The sequence below is a fragment of the Hyaloscypha bicolor genome (genome assembly GCF_002865645.1).
Source record: "Hyaloscypha bicolor E unplaced genomic scaffold K444scaffold_10, whole genome shotgun sequence".
Taxonomy (NCBI): Eukaryota; Fungi; Ascomycota; class Leotiomycetes; order Helotiales; family Hyaloscyphaceae; genus Hyaloscypha; species Hyaloscypha bicolor.
In genome coordinates this window covers 1,380,087-1,402,646 of record NW_020194512.1, presented here as the reverse complement: position 1 = coordinate 1,402,646, position 22,560 = coordinate 1,380,087, and the positions used below count along the sequence as shown (strand labels likewise).

Genomic DNA, 22,560 nt, shown 5'->3' with positions numbered 1-22,560 from the left:
ATTAGCCACTTTAATAGAGCCCTGAGATTGAGGGTAATAAGCTCGTCTGCGAATAATCTTTATCCCTCTCTTCTTGCAAATCTCAATTACTTTCCCCTTAAACTCACCCCTATTATTATAGGCTAAAATGGAAATATATCTATTATTATTTAGCCATTTAATAAGCTCGTCCGCAGCTTTGTCTATAGTCTTAGCCTTAAGCCCACGGATCCATATGAACTTGGAAAAGTGGCATTTCAATTACCAGATCCACGTATATTCTCCGTCCCGATTATGCTATAATAGTATTAGTAATAGTAATACTATAGTATTAATGAAGTGTGAATAAAAAGGTTCGGAATTTACGAAAATCGCAGGAATCGCGAAAATCGCAGGAAAAGCTTAAAAACGCACGAAACGTACGAAATGCAGGAAATACAGGAAATACAGGAATATAGGGGTAAATCACATGACTTAAGGGATACTTATACGAAAATCCATTAAATCCAGAACCATACGCTCGCCAGGATAATGAGATTAAATAGGTATAATTCCCTTAGGATTCTTCTGAGCCTTTTCCTTATTATAGTAAGTATAGCAGGTACTTATCTAAGCGTGGTCATTACGGGATAGGCTATACCAAATACGTCTTGCATACTCAAATATAGTATTAAAGGCTATTATATAGGTTATTAGTATAAAAATTAGTAAATTCAAGGGGTACTTACCTATATGCATTAATTTCTTATAAATAGTAGTCAAAACCTCAAAGGTATTATTATAGTAAAGGATATACCGGGCTGGAATAATCTTATTACGGCGGGTATTGTGATATTCCTTATAATATACCTGATTATCCTGAAGCTCGTATAATTGGGATTCGTACTTAATATTAGCCTAGTAGCGCTTCTCTGCTTTTGTTCCACTAGGGAGTAAAGTATCAGGATTTTATAACCACTATCTAATATCTATACGCTTCCTAGTAGTAAGAATTTTCCTACTACCGCCCTTAGCAAGCCTTTGATCCCATATAGCTTCGTCTTTAGCGGACTAATTATTAGTAGGGTCTTTAGTAATAGGGGAGGGCAAAAACTGAGTACCAGAGGAATATACTCCTGGTATAGTAATATTAAAATATTACTCTGCTCAGCCATAGATACGTTAACGAGGTGTATATAGGGCTGGAGATAAACGAAGGATTAAAAGAGACATATTGGAAGTAAGGTAATTAATTAGGAGATATATAGAATCAGTAATTGTATTTGGAAAGTAGGTGCTTGTACTGTGAACTATGTGCTATGAACTGTATCTAGGTAGTAAAAAGGGAGCAGAGGCCCTATACATATCTAGAAGCTCTGGAGAAGTGTCTTTACCCCTATTACATACTGAGAACTAAAGGGTTTCAGCCATTAGTCTTAAGGATATATTATTATATACTGAGAACTAAAGGGTTTCAGCCATTAGTCTTGAGGATATATTATTATATACTGAGAACTAAAGGGTTTCAGCCTCCTCAGCCCCGAAATCCCAATATTACCCGATTAATCAATCGGCCATTCGATTGATTAATCGGCCCCCTTATTGATTAATCGGGACCCACTGTGGCTTGCGAATCGTATTCCATTTCCTATTGATCAATGGGAGCTACGATTGATTAATCGGAAGGCCGATTGACCAATCGTAGCGCCCGATTGGTAAACCGCTCGTATTGACGAACGGGCGTGAACAGAGTCATAAGTCGTAAGTTAAAAGTTCGCCTGGTCTTTTGATCCTTACGGCTTTCCGTAATTGAGGTGCATTCAAAATGCTTCATCTCACTTGTACTTATTCACCACTCATTTAAATCCCTGACTTCCACCTTTCCCGTCTTTCTTGTGCCGCTTCGAGTGCCTTGTAGGTAGTGGCACATGGTGCTTGGGTATCTCGTCAGACTCTTCTCGCGGTGGACGATGCTCATGATGTCGACCGGCCAGAGGCTCGGATTTTTCATCTTCAACCGCACTGTAACGCCTCTTGAATAATTTTGAACCAGGTTCTGCTGTTTTCCTGCGATGCCTTTGCGGTGGCTTTGGGGTATGCACATTGCTGCCTTCGGCAATTCCATGGGAAGACCCCTCGTTGTCCACCAGCACATTTCCAGAATTGCAGATTGCGTTTGCTATGGTCGTACACTCATTCTTGGCGTAATCAAATGCGCTAATATGGTCAGAATTCTCAACTTCTCCTTTTGCTCCATGGTCCAAAAGCATTAAAAAAGCGTCCCTGGCCTCATTTTTCCTGTCCTGGTCGACTTTTCCATATTGATCAACGAGCAAGTGCAGAACCGTGGTATAACGTCGTCGATCACGCAAGTAAATATTTTGATTGGGATTAGCGCCATAATTGAGCATGAGCTCAATTACTTTCTGCCATTCCTGGAGTGGGCGCGCTGACCCGATGCGCAGGAAGTGCTGCAATGTGTGTTCCCAGGTTGTCTTTCTAATTCCGTTGTAATTATAAGACTCGTTGGGCTTTGCTCCGGCCTTGAGCAATATTTCGAACAAATCCAGATCCACTTCCTCGTGAGCCCACCCTGGTGGGTTCATAGCATAAAAGAGGAGAGGGGGTTGCCGTTTCTTCCGGTGCTGGCGCTCTTTTATTTTCTTCTTTACGTAGTATTTCAGCTTCCAGCAAACAGCAAGACACAGCACGTCAGGCTGCGGGATGTCATGTAATGTCCTCCAGATGTAAAATTTGGATGCCCATCGTTGGTCTGCTTTCGTCAAGAAGCGATCGAGTTCATCGATGTAGCATGTACATGTTTCCGCATTCTTGAAGAATTGTTCTAGATTCTCTGCGTAGTTGAAGAATTTGGCGATCAAGTTGTCAGGTGCCCTCCTGCAGATCTCTTCTGTGTATTCTTCTTCGTCGTCCTCGTTCTCGACCTCGCCATCGAGAGTAGGAGTCTGGAGTCGTCCTAAAATTTCGCTCTTGGGGCTTCGAGGGACACCTTTTTCGTGCTGATTATTGTTAATATACTTGACGTCGGTCCAATGGGGGATATAACATTTCTGGGTCTTCAAGAGTAGTAGACAGGATGCCATAAGCAATAAGTCTGCTGTAGGAACAAGTGGCATCCCCCAAGGTTGAATTCTATCTTTGATTCCTTGCTGCACCGAGTCTCTACTGATGTACTCTTTGAATGAAAGGTGTATGAATGTCACGTTCTCTCGCCTGGTCGGTTCCCATCGGCGTGGAGCATTTCTTCTGGTTTGGACTTGGATCAAGTTCCCGCAACGATCTCGAAGATGATCTTTCAAAGAGGCGAGCTTTTCCAAAATCTCTTCTGGAGAAGTTTCGATTAAACCAGGCTCATCAAGATTTTGAAGACACTTCTTTGGGTTCTGGGCTGCCATTAAAAACTGAAGAAGCGTCAGTGTGCACGTTTTTCCAGGTGCTCGAAGGAGGAGCTGAAAGTATTTGAAGGCCGTGTGAAGGTCTCTGCAGGGAATTCGACTAATGATGTGGGCGTAAAGATCTTCCAGTTCCGGTGGGAGGCTTTGTAAACGAACTTCGAGATCTTCCTCATCTTCTGCAGCCTCCAGGCCAGATACAAGATCCGCGACCACCAGCTTGACCCACACAAAGACGCCTTGTGCCTTGTCAACAACGCTTTTAATAAGATTCCTAGTGATGAGTTCATGGCCATGGCTGTCGAGTGATATCGATTTGCTCTTTGTCTTCAATAATTCTTGGCTGACAAAGTTGGTGATGTCCTTTCTGGTGAAGAGGTGAAGTTCCAAGCTCTGGTGGGTGTCGAGACGCTCCCTCATCGCCGGTATGTCCCTACTGGACAGACATATCTTGACCGAAAGGCCGTTTCCTATCATTTTCTGAAGCCAAGATTTCAAGAAATCAAGGTAATTGCCACGTTCTCCTTGACATTCATCAAACCCATCAATAAATAAACACACTTTTTGAGAGACAGAACTCTGCGTCGCCAAACTCATGAGTGCTTCCTTCAAGTTTTCAATAGTCCAAATCGATGTAAGGCTTCCAGGGGCTTTGTGTGGATGGACTTTCTTTCTATACATTGGCCGTATTGTTCGAATGAGTTCAGGGAATAACTGCAATAACTGAAAAAGAATCCCATGTAGAAGTCCAGCGATTGAGCTCTCTTGTCGCGTATCAAGCTCGCTCAATTCGTGAAAGAAGTACTGGCACATTGAATATTGTCCTCCTTGGGAATTTAGATGTTCGTTAGTGCTATTATGCCTGAGGAGGAATTTCATGAGTGTTGATTTGCCTGAGGCTGGCTTCCCAAAAATCCAGAATATGCCAGAGCCAGATTTGAGCCAGGGAACAAAGTTGTGCTTGGCATCGTCCCAGATCCACTGAAAAGAGTTGGGATGGGCCAGAGGGATTGTATCTTGACGCGGGTTGGCCGCGTAGGGCCCAAGGCTTTGACAGATTTCTAAAACTGTTAGACTATTTTTCTTCATAGTGTTTATCTCACCTACCGCTATTAGAAGGGGTACCAAGGTCCAGTCCTAGCACGAAGTCAGAAAGAAGCATTTGGGGTAAAGAAGCTGCGGAGAAGAATGTCTCATTCCAAATCTAGCTAGATACATGACTACTACTAGGAAGAAGGTAGAAAACCACTAAGACCTCAACCTATCAAGCCTTTCTTGTAAGTCTGTAGCATTATTCGGAACGGGATCACTACTCGATGTCTCTGGTAGTGTTAGCTCACCTCGAGCAAGTTGTTCCGAACAACTTGTTACTTTCATTCCAACTTCTGGGTTGTTCAAAAACTTCTCGCTCGCCAGCTTGATTTGAAGAAGTTTGTCTGCTTCCTCCAAACCAATATCGCCAATGCCAGGGATATCAAATCGGAAGTAGCGCTTCGCTCGTGCGGCCTTTCCCCCTTCTCTTCTGATAAATGTATCGGCCTCCCCTTGCGTTCGAGTGGCAAGGCCAACTAGCTGATTTGTGATTGTAAAGAGATGGGGATTGTACTCTTTGTCAGAGGCAATCCCTGTGCCAAGACTAATGAGGAGAGTTTCATCGTCCCTAAACATCTCACTGCCTTCTGCATGCACATGTGATACAGGGTTGTTGTATAGAAGGCCGCCATCAGAATATCTTGTTCCGTCGATAATGAGAGGTTCGTAGAATGTTGTCGCCGCGGATGTAGCCCGGCAGGCCTGCCAGATTTTCATGGTATTTATTCTAAGCAAGTTAATTGAGGTTGCATCAAGAAATCAAACCGGGGGAGGTAACTCACGACTGTGGCGGTTTCTCAAAATTATCGTACGAACGTAAGATGGCAGTTTGATCGCTGATATTTTGGAGGTGAGAGACAACAAAACTGTAAATAGGATGAGCGAAGTCTCCGACTTCATGCAATATACGTTGGACAAGTGGAGCTTACACTTTGCAAGCAGCATCATCCTCTTTCAGCAATGCGTCGGCTGGACTAACTCCAAGGTGCTCTCGAGCCTTGTTAAGGACCTCCATGATTGCCTCCTCAAGGGGTTTTGTTTCGAACTTGGGTCCTAGTCCGGCGAATCCAGCGGCTCGAGCTAAAATGTGCCTTTCCGAAAAGGCTTTCATGGACAGCGTCATGTACGCCTCCTTGCACTCCTGAAGCGACATGTGAAGTCGCCCAAGCATAATTGCAATCAGACTACATGCTGTTAGAATACCAGTAATTACACTCGTTTGGGTTTTTTTACCCGCCTGTACTCGTCCCCCCAATCATATCAAACATTTCCCATGGTTCTTGTGGGGGTAGATTATTCTTGCGTCGTCCCTCGTTCGCGGCACCCATAATCATCTCAAGTACGACAATTGCAGCCAAACCACGAACTCCGCCTCCATCTTTAAAATAGAAAATTAGTTGCTAGTAGAGGCAATGAGCAAGGAGTCCTACCAATAGACAATAGCTTCTTCAAAGCCATATTTTCGATGATCGATTGATAGACCTGAATCAAATTAAAGTGACGTTTGGAGGATGCCTTGATCTTTGCTCAATGTTGGAAACGTTGAGTGGAGATGCTCATATAACTGCAAGGGCTGCAACAGCAGCGTCAGTGTTAATTAAGGCTGGCCCCGGGTTGTGCCTCGAAGAAAGTCTTGAGCCGCACAGCCTTCCGAATCGAGCGCCTTACGGAAACAAATGCGCTAAACCCAGTCCACTCACCGAGGGTGGACAAACCAGACAACGTCCTGGATGACACCCTACTTTGGAATGAGCCTCCACTACCTATGAGGTGTTTCAGCTGCCCCCATTGTCTCAGCGGGCGACGAATTGGCTTGGGAAGCAAGAGCGCCCGCACGGCACACCTGCGTAGAAATTCTTGTTTGTGATTGCATGACACTTGTGGTATTCAAATTGGGAACTTGCACCGTGACGTGCGTCTTTGATAATGATTTGTGTCACACCAAGCTGAAACCCTCTGCAATTGCCCAAAGATACCCATTACAACCCGAACCAATTCTCTGTGTTTGATATGTGGATGGATAATACAACAACAAGTCACACACAGAAACAAGTTTAGTCTAAGGGTGGAGGATCGTACCAAATCCTTTGCTGGGTTATTTTGTCGTCATGGTACCAATTGCCAGTCTCCTGATCCTTGGTCCAAAATTCATTGAACTCGTCAGCCCAGGATGGTTCAGTCTTTGAAATTGAGATCTTTCCCTTGGGCCCCCTTTTTCGTTTCGCTTTCTTCCCCGGTTTCTCGGCCGACGGTACTTGGTCGAAAGTTGTTGCGGGAGGAATGACGCCCTCCTGGGACTCAGGCCGAGTCCCAGGCTCTTGAGGTGAGAGTGATATGGATGAGCCATCATGCGAGATTCTATGACTTGGAGAGTACTCTCTGCTCATGCAAGAAAACAATATTTCGTCAGGAACACTGCTCATATCTTGTTCGGCCACTTGGTTCCCCTGCGAATTAGCAGTGCCGTTGCCCTCTTCTCCGGGCCAGAATAAAACATTCTTGGCAGCTCTGAAGATGTGTGACATTTTTTGAACCTGGTCATGGCGCTCGGATATGTCGTCTCGATTTATGCAAATGGCATCAACCCAGAGAGTTCTGACCTGGCTGCAAAGCCGGAAACCCCGTAGCGCAGCAAAAAGATTTGCAGTCACCGGGAAGTCCAGGTCATCGATTAGCACTCTATGAGGCCGCTCGTTCGAGCCCCAAGTGTATGACAAAGCCTCGTACTCGCAAGAAGGTTGCTGCAACTCCTCTGACAAGAAGGAAAGAGAGAGGGAACAATGTATATCCTCATTGCTCTCCCCAGGCAGCAGACTCAGTAGACGGATGTTGTCATTTCGGGGCAGCGGTTCATATTGATATCTTTTCGCTGTTTCAAGGGAAGGCTTGGTCTCTTCCAGAAGAGGTTGGCTGCTGGCGATCCCAACGGTGTGTTTCTGGGCGACGTGTGAATTCTGTTCGGTCTTCGAGGTAACTGCAAGAACATGCTTGAGTTTGTGGTCGAAGGTTGCATGAATCGACAGAGGTCTGGCTCGCACATAACGAAGTTTGGGAGATTTGGGGCAGTCGGCTGCATCTGTCGACGGTGCACTGTGCTCCCCAGAGTGAACACGTTTGTTACCCTTGAATACCGAACCGTCGGTGACATCAACAGATTCGTCTCGAACAATGGGAGTCTCCTCGAGTCTATCTTCATTGGGTGACTGAAGAGTAACAGTGTGTGTTGTCGTCTCCCCGTCTATTCTACCTAGCATTGACTCCTCTGGACTCATCATCCAACGTGGGTCGTAGATGTTGAGAGCCCGTCGCCTTTTGTGCTTCAGCTTCCGTTCGGGACTGCACCCAAACTGGGCTGCGAGTTGCTTTTTTATTTCCGCCAGCGAAGGCATTCGAGATCTTCCAGCAGGGTCGAAGGTATTTGATCGCTCTACCGGCAACAGAAATTCATCGTTGATACCACCCTGGAACGATTTTGGCGGCTCTCTCCGCGGAAATTCTTTGGATAATATTCCGCTTTGAATGCCATAGTTGAACTGGTTGCTCTCGGATTGGTTGTTGAAGTCATCTTCCCGTCCAAACAGCAAGTCAAAGTCTGCATCGGGTGCGATCCAAAAGACGGTTCGCTGTTCGTATCTGCCCAGGCCTTCACACGCCCAGACCAAGACGCAATCGCCATCATCGCTCGGTTCGTTGGTTTGAACTTGGAGTTGATCTCTAGCAAATCGCCTCGAAATATAGTTGCAAGTGCATGCTTCGTTGTAGAGTGCAAGCGCTTCTACCTCGGGAGGCTGTTGATAATCGGCACCCTTCACGATCCGAACGAGGAAAGCGTACGTGTTCTGGGTCAAATATGAGTGATAAAGGCATTGAATAGTATTGGCGATGCCTGCTGACTGGGTAACTCACGGTATTCTTGCTCTGCTGCCCACTTTTGGCTCTGTCGGGATCTCGAGGTTTGCTCCAGATCCGAGAGAGTTGTCTATACATAGGAACCACCTGCGACACCTGCAGAAGTGATAAGAAGTGCTCAATTGCGTCTCTAGTAAAAATCCGGTTGAATGCATGTAAAATAGTGTATCATCACCAGCGCTTGGTTGCTCCCATTATGTTAAGTCGGTCAGATCCAGCGATTTAGGGCGTTCGGGAGAACAGGCAACAGTAAGGGAGGCGGGACTGCAGGCAGATGATCGAGGCAGACCGTGAGAATGACTACTAAATTGAGACGCTATCCGAGGGGCGTTGCTCCATGCCTAACGCATCACATTCCCTGCGACACTGGAACTGGGTTTAGTCCATGAAACAGCCTCAAAGGACATTGTGGCTTGAACTGACGACTCCTATTTGTCCACTAATGCAGGCGCTTATCAAAAGGATGTGCACACCATATCACCGAGTACTCTCAGCTGAGGGGGGTGACGTGGTGATCAACTTGAGCCGGCGATTGGGCAGAAATCAACCCCCAGACGAATTGCCAACACTTCCAACGAAAACAACCTGTACGCTCGCAAAACTGTTTCGCATTAGCATGTGCGTGATTGTCCAGGAAAGAGGAGCAACCCACGCCGCAGTCGCCGCAAAGATCTCGATCCTTCTTGCTTTTGTCGCCAGTGCTAGAACCAAAGAAAAGAGGAGGGTGAAAACACATACAAGACCAAGCCTGATCCTCGTGCTCTGGATAACATACAGTACGATGATCGAAATCATCGGTGTCAATGATGATGCAACCGTGCCAATAATGTTAATGACCCCATTGACGTGTTCATCGGAATAGTAATACAAGGAGCTTCTATTTTCAGGTCCTAGTTGGATTTCCGGGTCGAGGGGAACAGGTTTCTGCATATAATAATAAGTCAGTGACTTGGAGCATTACTTCTGGAGTTGAATATTTCACGGACTTTGTACCGCTGCCAAAAGGTGTGAAAAAGCCGCAGAAGTGGGCCAGAGATGAAACTAGTCAGCATATCATCTTCCCCAAGCTCTTCAGAAAGCATGACGAGGTCGCCAACATGTTTGGGGTCGTACGCGGCCTCCTGTGCAAAGCCACCAAGGTCCCGCCCTAGGAATCCGCAGCCTCCCCCAAGGTGAGGACTTTCGATCCATTCACGGAGTGATTTGACCTGAGAATCCTTAGGCCGCTTCATCAGGGAAATCTCGTTGTATTGATGTAATGAGGTGTCTAGCGAATTAGAAAGTCAGACCTAAATTGCTTGATAACTCACAATACTCCCGCAGTTTCGTTCTGATTTGGAGAGCCAATGCCCATTGCTCTCCCTCAAACCCACGAGCCTCCGATTGACTGAGGTGCCACCATTCGAAAGCATATAGATGCCTCTCGTCGTCGTCTCCAGACTCTCTGTCAGCTTTCGCGACTCTTTGATATTCGGATTCTAGGTGAACAAGCTCGGCCTGTAGATATAGAAGATCTCTGGCGGCCTCCAGGCCTCCGACTCAGCATTGCTCAAGCTCGAAATCTTCAGCTCAGAGGTTACACTTACTGCCTCCTGAAATTGGCGGAAAACTGGGTAATTCTTCGTCGCCATAAACTTTGAAAGCTTGATGTATCCCATTGTAGAAGCTAGGGTCCAGTTACGAAGGCTCCAGAGAACTCCTACACCAGTTTAGGGGAACAAGAGAGCCCATAAGTTGTGGATAACCAGTAATCATCTGCAAAGACGAACTGAGATCAGCTCCTATGGTGATTCGTTTGGACTGATGCGTTGGACATCACCCCCAAGTGGGTTAGTGGCTGAAAAGAAACGAATCGCGAGGAGGAGAAGCTCGCCGCAGACCCCGACCACGGATGAACAAGTTCAAAAGCCTCGTACTCTCGTTTGCAACCGACTCCTGCTCAACAACAACACAGCGCTTTCATTCCCACAACCACATCAATAAATTATGAGCCCTCCTGAATATTCCAGACCCCTTCATTTCGTCTCGTACTTTGACTCCTGACAGCCAGGCAGCTCATTACCTATTCGGTGAGTGGCCAGAGAGCTGGATTCCCCGATGACGGCCGGAATGGAAACTTACAAAGATTCAAGATCATAGAGTCATTACATCCCATCACATCCCATCGCATCCCATATCATACCCACTCCTCCTGTCGACATGGCACGTTCACGAGATATAAACGAGAGAAAGAGAAAACCGAAAGAGGACGATGACGGGTCCAGCGATAGCGGTGACGACGGATTCGCCCATATAACTCCAACAGCCAGTACCCACGATCTCCCTAAATCCCCTCCAACCACTACCTTGCCAGTCGAATTTACCATTAGCAACAGTCGACCTCGTCGATCGACGGCCAAGTACACTGTTGACAATAACTCCCGCCATCGAGGCAAGCGCAGACAGACTGAGCGCAGACAGACCGAGCCGGCTGATCTCAAATCATCAAGACGACGTTGTTTGCAGTCGCCTGCTCTTGTGCATAACTTGCCTGCACAGACACCAGAGGTCCAACAATTAGTTAACGGCGAGACAACGATAGACGAATTGCATGTTGAGCATCCAGGTCGTAACAGTTCCTTATCTGTTGCCAACCTCGCACGACAACTGACACTGCCAATCTTTGAAGGTTCCCGTCTCATAGCTGGTGTAGTCAACAGTGTCATCCAGCATTGGAGACAACCCGACGACGGGAACGATGCTCGCCCAATTGGCGAAATTGAGCTGCCGATGACTGAGGCAGCCATAACGATACCGCCAGCTGTGGGCCGTGAGGATGGAACGGTAACACCTTATTCGAACACGAGTGGCCTTTGGGAAACGGAAAGTCCTGCTGAAGGAACGAATGAGGTGGCATCTCTCAAGGAAGGTATGAGCTCGAGTTATGTTAAATGCGAGGGCACTGTCGACAGCGCAGAAATCTATGATTCGCCGAGTGATGAAGAAAGTCAGGCATGGGACAGCGAATCCACACAATCTAATACCGAGACCACAATGGTACCATGGACACCCCCGAAAGAAGCTCGTGCACCGCCAATCCATGGTTATCCCAGAGCGAACATACCATACCAAAGAGACATTCCACCCCCAAATGCAATACGTCCTGATGATTCGGCCTTAGTCTGGGATCGGCGGGGTGACGTGAGCACTGCCCGGGTCCTTTTCGACTCAGGAGCAGAGCTCAACTTCGCTTCACGCGAGAAGGTCGAGGCCCTCCACTTCTCCCCACTACCCCTCAACGAAAATGATATGGAAATATGCGAAACGCTTGGTGGTCATGAAGGTTTGGCCACCCACTACGTCTCAATGGATATTGAAATCAAGACTCTCAATCTGGAACGCCACTCGGTATCCTTCTTCGTTGTAGACTCAAACCGGATCGAAATTATTCTGGGTCAGAATTATATGGGAAGCAGGGGAATCTGGGAGAAAAAGGTAGAAAAGAAGGGTTCGATGAGAGCCTATGCCACTTTCTCAAAGAAGCCCACTCCAGGTAAGAATCCCCTTCCTGTCCACTGTGGGAAACTCGCTGACTCGTTGTCTTGCAGAGCAGAGAAAGTCCATGCTAGAAGAGAAAGCGCGCTTAGCAAAGAAAGCACAAATGGTCGAAGCAACTGTTCGAGGAGAGGGTACCGCAGCGACAAGTGTCGGAAAGCCGACCTCCCGGGCGAACTCAACCAGTTCAACAGGAAGTACTTTGAGCGTTCAAACGACTGTGGAAATAAACTCATCTATCGGGTTGTCCATGCCAAAACTTCAGGACCGCTCATTTCCCAATCGCAGACTGGAATCGGTGACCGAGTCTACTGGAACCTCTATGTCGGACAGTTCATCCTGGCGAACTTCGTTCGATTCTTCGCAGGATCAGGGAAGCTTCTGTGTCAGCCCCGCAACGACTTTCAGCTCGAAATCAACTGCAAGCTCGAGCTTTGGCAACAATTCGGTGATAAGACTGCCTGAGAGGGTCAAGTTCAAGCGACCCGGGAAGGAGAACGGTAAAGAAATACCGTTTATATAAGAGCTAGGGAAGTGAAGGTGTGGTGTCATGGTATGTTGTCGTCACCCCACCCCACTTTTCGTTTGGTTAAGGCGGTTGAAACCCTGGAGACACGCGCCACGATCCATACTAACTGCCTCCAGTAAAGTCAGTTTCCCTTTGTTGATGCGAATCATTCACGACCCGACAAAAATACGCGAAATAATGGAGGACCAAAATAACGCCGCTTCATGGAGCAGGAATCGTCTCTGCGTGAAGGTATCTCGAATTCGCTTGTCCCTTGTATCGATTTCGAAGGTCTCACCGCGCATGCGAGGAGGAGGTGTCGATTTAATACCCATCTTTGTGTACGAATACCTCTTGCAGCCTGGGGATGTGGCCACGCCTAATTGCCTCCACATCACCCCCCCATACCTGCAAAACGCGAGATCCTATAGAGAACTAGAGAGTATGTGATGGTGGGGTACGAGGGACGACAAAAGTGATGAAATTATTTTGGGTCCATACTGGCACAGTCGTGTACTTGTGCTCTTTGAAAGCATTGGGGCGTCCTGGCATTTGATAGCATTTTATGCGTGACGGCGCGTTGCATGTAAGACCATGATTCCGATTGGTTTTGGCTTGTCTGAGACTGGGACTTGTGGGATAGAGAGGTAAACCTCGAAAGAAAAAAAAACGAGTCTTCTGCAATCTAATTGACTGTTCTACGAGAGAAAATGTGATGCTGGAAGGATGCAGGGATGCGTGCTGACTCTTTCTGCATGATTCCGTATGACTGATGATCCCCGGTGCCTGGCAACGGCAAACGGCAAGCGGCGGACGGCAAGCGGCGGGGGGCGGGGGGGCGGGGTTTATTTGAGGTGCGTGTACTTCATAGAAACTTTTATTTAGAAGATTCTATCATAGACGTCAGCAACAGAAGTAGTCATCCCGGGCAGCATGACTTTCCAAGCAAAAATATATATTATTTTATCTTCGCTGATGTCGTCAAGTCGAGGGGAGCAAAATTCGTGATGGGCGCAAACAAGCGAGAATCAAGAACACTAAAAAGACCCTCTTTTGATTTAAACACTCGGCGATGCCAACGCTACTGAACAGTTTTAAATTTAGCACTAGCAATTCAAATTACTAGCCCTTTCTTACCACCAAATTTTTTGTTGCGAAATAACTTGTGGTTGTTGAGAAATCTTTGATCAAAGTGTGGGGGATTCGTGACCTCGACTGTTTGTGCCCATCACGAATGTTGCTCGCCTCATCCCGCTGTTGCTTAGAAATCCCCAGGCGAGCAGGCCAATTTTCAGGGATTAGTGATGCGCGAGGAAGAATCGGGGAAGGAAAAGACGTTACCATCACATTGATGCAGGCTTCCGCAAAAAACTATGACGGAAGAAGTTATATAAGCTCTTTGTGGGTATCGGATAAAGGAACATCGAAGAAGTTTTGAATTCAGGACTAATGTTCGGCAACCTAGAGTTCATGATTCGAACCATACAAGCCCCCCTATACTATTTTCAACGGTAAACATGTTCCTCGACTTCTTGGAGTCGCGAGATATCCGGCCTGGCTGCTGCGTCCAACATCTACGGGACTTAAAAATGGAGCTTCTAATTTGATAGAAATGGCGGCACGACCGGAAACCCACGATACGTCGGATTCGGAAGCCGCGGTAATAAATTTATTCTCTCCTGTTGCCCAACTTGGATCTTTCGGATTGTCGGAAGCAAGGGAGACGCCACGCTACAATTGTCAACTTTACAGAATGAACTATGAGGGCATTCATGCCACATAAAAGGGTCTACTGGTGAGAAGTGCATGAAACAAGTGTTGGGTGCCTTAGGCTACCGGGTACGCTGCAACAAGTATCTGGTGGTATTTCGTTCATGCTTAGTCATAACAGCATAGCCTGAACAACCATTGGCCGGGTCTCATCGCGGTACCTCCGTAGCGAGCCGCACCTACAGCACCACCAAGAGAGCCCGCAAGTATTATTCGCGGTCAACTTGCACAGATTTTTGGCCCAAGTGAAGCGGCGCACCACATTTCATCCCTGCAATGGATAAGAAGGAATACGAATACATCGACCTGGCCTCCCACAGGCAAGAAATGCGCTTGGTACATCTTCTCCCAGGCGCATGGCAAGACAGGGTATCATGCACCCTTGAAGTAGTAACCCTGAACGACAAGCCGAGATATGAAACCCTGAGCTACGTTTGGGGAGATACAACAGGAACATCGCCAATTTTTCTTGAAGGTTGCTCATTCCCGGTAACACACAACCTCCAATCCGCTTTGCGCCGCCTCCGACACACCAATGAAGAACGGGTAATGTGGGTGGATCAGTTATGTATCAACCAGTTGAACGACAATGAAAAGACGCAGCAAGTCATGCTCATGCCAGCGATATACAGTAATTGTCAGGAAGCCTTTTGTTGGCTGGCAGAGCTGGATGCTAGGGATAAGGAGTTTGTGGTTGGAGAGCGGGAACCTGAACCTGAACCTGGGTATGAATTTTCTGAGTTTTCTGAGTTTTCTCCTTGAGAGTGCCCCATCTGACTTCCAAAAAGCAGGCACTATGGAGGTGGCACCATAAAATCAGCTTTTAATCTTTTGAGCCTCATAGCCAGTGGAGATCACATGTCCGAGCTCTCTTGCTTCCAATTTACGAAACCCTCATCACTTCATATCAAACCTGACTTTGCTCCCGCCTTCCAGGGGCTTCGAAGAATTGTGGAACAACCATACTGGGATAGAATTTGGACCATCCAAGAGCAGATCCTACCTCCAAAAGCAACAATAACTTTCGGACCCTACACACTTCCTTTAGAAGTTCTCATCGCAGCTGGAGAAAGCATCCTTCTTCATCACTGGCAGACATGCTGTGCGCTCGCGGTAGATTCCCTCGGACTGGAGGAACGAGTAACACTCCAGCAGGTTTTTTTCAAGACCACAATCATGGGTAACATCTTAAGTGGATACAACAAATCCCAGAACATCCTCATCGAGGTTTTGCAGACCGCCCGAAATAAAAATGCTACAGATAGTAGGGACAAGGTCTTCGGGGTCCTGGGATTGGTAAATAATTGGCTTACGACAACGCCGATATTGCCGGATTATACACTCACCGATATCGAGGTGTTCGCCCAAGTTACAGTGAACTGGATCACAAATAGGAGAGATTTGTTCATCCTGACAGGGAATATGTTGCGTCGGCCTCATATTCCTTCCTGGATTCAAGACTGGGCACCAGCGGCAACATTTGAGGGGACAGAGTACCACCATGAAACAGGTTGGAACGCGCTGTATTGGAAATACAGCGCATCTCTTACAAAAGGAGCACGGTCGAAACTACTTTCAAATTCCGAGTTGCAACTAGAAGGGATCTTCGTGGACAAAGTGTCAAGAGTTGCATTGCAAATGGTGACAAATGACTGGAATGATGCCAAGTTCTTCATAGACTCTTGGGAAGAGTTTGTCGATATCTCCAATAACTCGGAGAGGGAGTATGTTGGAGGAGGAAAGTTTTATGATGCATTCTGGCGCACTCTCGCGGGAAATCTCTTCTGGACTGGAGTCAAGACAAGCAATCTTATTGATGCTTACCGCAAAGCTGTTCCTGAAGATCGACGGGTTTTTGGTCTTCTAAGGGAGCAGATCAGACTTGCGAAACCTCAGCAACATGTTCTGTCGGATGAGACTGCTGGCTTCGAGAAAGTCCTTCCTGTCACGGCTAGATATCGAACACTGTTCGTCACGCAGAAAGGGTATCTTGGTATTGGTACTACAGGTATTAAGGAAGGAGATGATGTTTATATCTTCTATGGTGGGAATATTCCTTTCATTACTCGGTCCAAGGAGGAGACAGGTGATCTGTGCTCAACAGAGACGACTCACAAGCGATGTGAATTGATTGGTGACTGCTATCTTCACGGGGTTATGGAGGGAGAGTTGATGAAGGAGCCAGAAGAAGATACGGATTCAGTCATCTTGTGTTAAAGTAGGAGAGTGACGATGTTTAATGGAATTAAAATTGGTTATACCACCGTGCCGATTGTATTGCAAAGAAGCTGCCGGCTTTCTTATCCTTTCTTCCGGATTTAGAGACGACCCCTTTTTTGCGTAAGGCAAGGAAAAGGTGACTCTCGAGGTAGACTTCGAGCACACTCAAGACCGCGAAGGAGAGCACAAACGAACTTACTTGACTACTAATATGAGGCAGGTAGAGACTGTAAGTTGCAATAATGCAAACTAGCTAGGCGAAGGTTAAATTCCAGAACGATCAACGAGCGGCGTGGTCTCCTACATGAGATAGGAAAGAAAACAAATAAAGAAGTGAGTGAGAGCTTTAGTCTCGAAAGACTATAGAAATCTCATAATCGTCACTACGGCTAATGACTTCCTTGCCACCGCTGTGAAGAAGAATTGTCTGATCGAGACTCGAGAGTAGTCCCTGATCCCTCTTGTAACGTCAAATGGAGACTCACATGTTCAAATTGTGCCGTATACGAACCCCCCACATCCGCAAGCGGCTCATGAGACTCCATAATCCCATTATCCAGTATATTTCTCATCTACACTTTACAATTAGTGCTTGCAAAATGAAGGATGGGGTGATGGGTGTTGAATTGATGGTACAGTACACTAGCTTGGCTGGCTTACCATTCCTTCCAGCACCGGGTTTAATTACTAATTTAGTCTTTTCTACTCTCACTTGTAATGCGTTACTTGCAGAGCTTACTAAACGTTCACTAATATATAGTTGTTTGCTTTATTAGCTGTTTTATAATATATCGGAGAACACGTGCTTGGAATACCCATATCACCAAAGGCTAAGGGGGATAAGAACGAGGCTTTGGACTCCTTTCCCTCTCTTTTTACACTTCACTCCGCCCGTATTTTAGTCATGTAGGCCTTGTCAACCATCAATATTATCGTCTTTGGACCTCCATATTGCTCCCATTTCAATAAATACGCTACATCATATGCGCTGCCATCACGAAGGCCACTCCTGCTGCACACCTTTCCGCCACAATCCGTGGATCGGAAACGCACCATGGAGAGCACGGGGAAGCGTGCTTGCCCAAGTCGCACCGGAAGTTACAATTTCGAATTGTGTTAGGAGTTTGGCTGTTTGTATATGTCAGATCAACACCGGAACAAAGACGCTCAACTTTGCCGATTTCGTCTTGATGTTGAAGAAGTTTCAAGCGCTTGAGCAGTTGATGATTGTACCGTCAAATCTTGAGGGTCGTATACTCCAAGCAGATTGGCCAGGGTACAATCTGATAGGACCAACTGAGAAGGGACGGTGGGAACACAACGGAAGCGGTTGGTGGTTTGTTGAAGGCCCCCACAGCTAGAAACTTGATGTGTGGCTACACCCAAATCATGGAGTGCCTCAAGACGGTCTTAGATAAATTCATTTAGAAGGTGAGAAGTGTGTGGAAAGGGCCGCGGATCAAGTTTATTCTTGTCAACCAAGGACAATGACCTGGGAACAAGAAGGGGGGGTACTATCAGAGCGATGAGCTGCTCTCAACGTTGTCGACTTGGTTCGAGTTACCCGCCTATGCATAGCGCTCAACGGTGCAATAAAGGGCTCATTACCGGTGTTCGAAGTCAAAGTCGGGCATTTGTCTAGGCTCGGAGAAGTAGGAATATTCTCATCAGAATTCCTGACACAGTCGGAGAGGGAAATTTTGATTCTACCACAAGTCAAGGGAACATTTGAGGGAGGTCTCTTTAGAATGTCCCCTCTCGACTTGAAACATTGAGACTTCAAAGACGCATTTTTGTGTACCTCACAAAGCAGTTTACGATCCCTTCATTTTGCGGCTCGCCAACCTGAACCACTTCCCGAAGGGCACACTTCTCAAATATACCAACCACATCACCAACCCAATTGCGCACAACGGGAAAGTAGACACCCCAAATAAGAAATACTAACTCCAATTGCTGTTACCTGCTTCCATTGGTCAGAAGAGACGACATCAAGTAAGACGATCGAGGGGTCATTTCTTCTCAAGCTAGCATTTATACGTCGGGTTGAAATTCATCCCAAGTCATGTTTCTTGGGAATAAAGTTTATAGAATTTTGCAAATTAGATAACTGCTAAGCCTCTCTTCAGCCAGTGAGCCTCCCATTTCTATGCCCACGGAGCAGACAAGAAGGCCGAAGAAGATTGGAAGGTGCGGCAATTAAGAAGCGCCACCACTGAGTGCATATCGATTGCCTCCAGTTAGCTTCGCGGCCGACAATGTTTCGAAAGTTGTGGATTGACGCGCAACAAACTACGTAAGCGCTTACTGTACTCATCGGTCGTCAGCTCTAGGTCAAGGCTTTCAGCCTACACCGTTTCCAAGTCTACTCGGGTATCACCGAAGAGACAGTTTGACGACATTGAGAAAGATATACTAGCTGTAAGAATTCTTAGATATTAATATATCTTAAAGCGTTTGACCATGTTTTCTTGGGGGTGTCGGTTATATTTACAACAAAATCGGTCTTCTGTATAGTAAAGTCTCGAAGTTTCTCAGTGGCGGAACTAAGGTCGGAGTGAATCCCTATCTCCTTGATATTGCCGCTTGCTGCCGAAGTTGTCATCAATCTTAAAATAAAAGCGTAGAGCTTGCTCCTTCTAGCTTACGAAATGTCCAGTCGCTGACATTCTCGTAAATTGCGGGCCGATACCACAGCGCATCCGCGGACAACGCAGAACTTTATTTTCCATGGCCTTACGTAATAACGTATACGGGGCCAATGAAGGAGTAGAAGTCACGTGCGTGTGAGATTTAAATGTGGCTTAGTCTGACTTTGGTAAGTACTTTGATTTGTGGTGGCGGGGTTGCTCCAGATAAGGGGTTCGCGTAACCTTAGCATAAAACCTAAATGGGAAATTCAATTCGACGATCTTGGTCTTCGCTGCCATCCCAAAGTCGACAAGTCCTTTTGTCTCTCTCGCCAAATGGACAATACAAGAAATTGATAAAAAACCGATTCCACACAGTCATTACCAGCATTTATTGCCTGAAAATCGCCGCAGGGCTGAAGCTGGATGCTGTTTGATGCCCCCTAGATGTGGATACCCGGCTCGGCTTCTTAACGCCGACCCTCCGCAAGGTCACCGCCTGTATCGACGAGTTAGCGGTACAACAGTGAAAGTTCGGGAATGCCACATCTTCGCAAAATCTTGCATAAGCTGATACCAAGGCCAAATAAATAGAAGAGCAGATCCCCTATCTGTTCCCAACTTCCTCTCTTCATTCCGAAGAACATTCCCAGCTGCACTACATCTCCACAGATTATCTCCACAATGACAGGAACAACCATCACAATGAACGGCTTGGCAAAGAAGGGTGGAATAGCGAAAGCCAAGAAGTTTGATTTTAAGCCAGTTAACTATGCGGAATTCGCTGAGAAGGGCATGGCGATATACCGTGCACCTTCCCTACTTCAACCCCACAGAGTACGTCCTCGATTTTCTTCCAAAATACAAGTAGTTAAGATGGTACAAGCAATTTGGATCAAGTAAAACTAATACCGACAGGCTCGCGAAGCTCTCCTTGATGCTCACGAGGGTAGAATCCCCCCTCTTCTTGGCTACTACTTGGGACTGTCCTCACCTCCTCTTGCGAAAGTCGTCGCACAACTGGGATACGACGTCGTGTGGATTGATTGGGAGCATGCTTCCACCAATGTTGAGACCATGACACAGGTGAATAAGACAAGACTGGGTGAAATGCAATCAGGAGTTCTAATGAAACCTTAGATGGTGCATGACATCCAATTTGTCAGTGAGGGAAAGAGCCATGCGGTCGTTCGGTACGGAGTTGTCCAATTCTAGATAAAAAAGAATTCCATTAATACGCAACAGTGTCCCTGGCCACGACCACGCAGCCATCGGCTTCGCTCTGGACGCCGGAGCTTCCATCGTCTGCCCCCAGGTCGACACAGTCGAGCAAGCCCAGCACATTGTCTCCGCCGCAAAGTACGGCGCCATCCGAAATGGTACTCGCTCAGCACCTCCCGCCCGCCTGATACCCGGCCTCTCAGACACCCCCCTCGACCCATCCAAGACCCTCCACGAATGCGTCAACGACCAGGCAGCTATCATAATCCAAATTGAGACCTTGGAAGGTATCAAGAACCTCGACGCCATCCTGACCGAATGTGGCGAGTACATCGACAGCGTCTGGCTGGGCTCGCTCGATGCCAGAATCAGCATGGGTTTCGCTGGAATTGGCGGGATGGAACCCGAGTGGTTGGAGGCCGTTGCACTGTTCGAAAGCACCCTTACCAAGCATCATCAAGCTGCCTCCGGCTTTGCGCTTGGTACCCCGGAGGCGAAGGCTATGTTGTCGAGGGGCAAGAGCTTCTTGATGGTTGCTGCAGATTTCTTTAGCATTGTGGGAACCGGGCTGGCAGATTTGGCGAGCTCGAGGAAGGATTACAAGCAGCAAAACTTTAATGGAGTTTACAAGAGGATTGATGTCTAATTTTGGCTTCGAGGAGTTTGGAGAATTAGACGTTAAATATAAAATTCAGGAGTTTTTGGGTATTACCCTCCAATTTTCTCTCAGTTGTGCTTCGAAACAAGTTCGTGAGTTTTCTGTTTCTCTTGCTCAGACAAGAGTCATCTCAGCTCACCTGGCATTGCATCACGTGATACTACTTCTACTTCCACAGGTTCATGTTTTTGCTGACTGACGCCTTGGTTCCTTGTCAACAGAAATGACGTTCTTCTTGAATTTACCAGACGACTTTTGGCTTATGCTTTGCTAACTGTAAATGGGCCATTGAAGTCGGAGAAACCCCAAGCCAATATCGCAGAACCCCCACTACCCCTCTCCCCATCCTTGCATTCTAAATCGTAGAACGGCAACCCCGCAATCCACCAAACAGTTTCCGCATAAAATACTCGACAACAGACCCTTCTGATCTCGAATTCCCACTAACGGCACACAAATTCCGAAAAAGCAACTCCAACATTCCTGTCCAATTTCTCTTTGTAGTCTTCTCGTCAAAATCACAGTGAACAAACATTCGTCGTCCTGCATTTATTACCATCAGCCCATATCAAGCAAGCATATGTCAGAGGCAAACATGTTACCCAGTATAAAAACTATAGGCTTCGTAGGCCTAGGGAACGCCGGCTACCATCTCGCCGCCAACCTGCCACGAACTGGCTTTAATCTCGTAGTTCGAGACGCAGATCCTTCTCGCACCAAAAAATTTGTAGACGAGAATCAGAAGTCCACCATGGCAGGTGAAAGTAATGGAGATGCATGGAAAGAAGTGGATGCACTGATCACAATGCTGCCCAACGGTGAGATCGTCCGCGACGTGCTGTTGGGTGAGGCTGGAATTGCGAGACATTTGAGACTAGGTAAGATTCACCACTTCAAAACAAGAACTCCTGAGAAAAAAGGATAAAGAGGAAAGATTTGGATCCGAGTTGATCTTGAGCCAGGAACTGTCGTTGTGGATATGTCCTCCTCGTCACCCTTCGACACCCGTTCTCTCAACGAGGAACTTAAAGCCATCGGGCTACCCCTCATCGACGCGCCGATCACACAAACTCATCTCCACGCTATTCGCACAGGCGATGCTACCTTCATGTTGGGCTGCGATTCACCCGAAGCAATAGATCGGGCCATGCCCTTGTTCGAAGCCATGGGAAAGTATATATTTCCCATGGGTAGTTCCGGCTCTGGGCATGCGATGAAGACTCTAAACAACTATGTTTCGGTGGGGAGCATCATCGCGTTGTGCGATAGCTTGGTTGCGGGGCAGAAATTCGGGCTCGATCCGGCGACTATGATTGATGTGCTAAATGTTGGGACGGGGAGGAACTTCTCGACGGCGTACTCGATGCGGGACGAGGTATGCTTGTTTTCCCCTGTTGAGAGATTGGCGACCTCGGGAAGCTGATTGGAGAGAAGGGACTTACGAGGAGGTATCAATCGGGGTATCAACTTGCACTGCTGATCAAGGATATGAAAATCACGAGAGATGTGATCTCGTCGACGGGCTTTGAGACGGATCTACCGCAATTGGCAATCGGATATCTTGAAGATGCACTTGTGGGCTTGAAAGGTGACGCTGATCATACGGAGTGCTTGAAGGGGTGGGAAAAGAGAGCTGGAGTCGAGTTG

General features: G+C 47.0%; 7 protein-coding genes across 7 annotated transcripts; 4 read left to right on the top strand and 3 right to left on the bottom strand.

Moving 5' to 3' along the window:
• Window positions 1-2,704: 2,704 nt before the first annotated feature.
• Window positions 2,705-6,219, bottom strand: K444DRAFT_5283 (FabD/lysophospholipase-like protein). Its single transcript, XM_024874711.1, has 8 exons — window positions 5,894-6,219; window positions 5,697-5,841; window positions 5,393-5,647; window positions 5,246-5,329; window positions 4,712-5,190; window positions 4,479-4,508; window positions 3,026-4,432; window positions 2,705-2,978 (listed from the first exon to the last, which is right to left on the bottom strand). Exons 1-8 carry the CDS (start codon window positions 5,919-5,921, stop codon window positions 2,845-2,847), a joined length of 2,562 nt encoding a protein of 853 aa, XP_024743973.1. The 5' UTR covers window positions 5,922-6,219; the 3' UTR covers window positions 2,705-2,844.
• A 718-nt stretch (window positions 6,220-6,937) lies between these two features.
• Window positions 6,938-7,324, bottom strand: K444DRAFT_481443 (HET-domain-containing protein; the record flags this gene model as incomplete). Its single annotated transcript, XM_024873004.1, has 1 exon — window positions 6,938-7,324. A coding segment is annotated over one exon (387 nt), but the record flags the coding sequence as incomplete, so codon positions are not given.
• A 1,591-nt stretch (window positions 7,325-8,915) lies between these two features.
• K444DRAFT_689534 (uncharacterized protein) lies at window positions 8,916-10,463 on the bottom strand (the record flags this gene model as incomplete). The annotated part of the gene is made up of 5 exons (XM_024887744.1): window positions 9,959-10,463; window positions 9,683-9,896; window positions 9,355-9,639; window positions 9,025-9,262; window positions 8,916-8,973 (listed from the first exon to the last, which is right to left on the bottom strand). The coding sequence occupies exons 1-5, from the start codon at window positions 10,028-10,030 to the stop codon at window positions 8,916-8,918; spliced, it is 867 nt and encodes a 288-aa protein (XP_024743971.1). The 5' UTR covers window positions 10,031-10,463.
• A 1,275-nt stretch (window positions 10,464-11,738) lies between these two features.
• Window positions 11,739-12,458, top strand: K444DRAFT_606019 (uncharacterized protein). The gene has a single exon (XM_024878911.1). It carries the CDS (start codon window positions 12,013-12,015, stop codon window positions 12,427-12,429), a length of 417 nt encoding a protein of 138 aa, XP_024743970.1. The 5' UTR covers window positions 11,739-12,012; the 3' UTR covers window positions 12,430-12,458.
• Window positions 12,459-14,407: 1,949 nt separating this feature from the next.
• On the top strand, window positions 14,408-16,452 carry K444DRAFT_550204 (HET-domain-containing protein). The gene is made up of 2 exons (XM_024876498.1): window positions 14,408-14,909; window positions 14,973-16,452. The coding sequence occupies exons 1-2, from the start codon at window positions 14,461-14,463 to the stop codon at window positions 16,399-16,401; spliced, it is 1,878 nt and encodes a 625-aa protein (XP_024743969.1). The 5' UTR covers window positions 14,408-14,460; the 3' UTR covers window positions 16,402-16,452.
• A 3,377-nt stretch (window positions 16,453-19,829) lies between these two features.
• On the top strand, window positions 19,830-20,901 carry K444DRAFT_639138 (Phosphoenolpyruvate/pyruvate domain-containing protein; the record flags this gene model as incomplete). The annotated part of the gene is made up of 4 exons (XM_024884339.1): window positions 19,830-19,871; window positions 19,953-20,120; window positions 20,175-20,227; window positions 20,280-20,901. 4 exons carry the CDS (start codon window positions 19,830-19,832, stop codon window positions 20,899-20,901), a joined length of 885 nt encoding a protein of 294 aa, XP_024743968.1.
• Window positions 20,902-21,523: 622 nt separating this feature from the next.
• K444DRAFT_493259 (uncharacterized protein) lies at window positions 21,524-22,422 on the top strand (the record flags this gene model as incomplete). The annotated part of the gene is made up of 3 exons (XM_024873237.1): window positions 21,524-21,791; window positions 21,876-22,288; window positions 22,348-22,422. Coding segments are annotated over 3 exons (756 nt in total), but the record flags the coding sequence as incomplete, so codon positions are not given.
• Window positions 22,423-22,560: the final 138 nt, after the last annotated feature.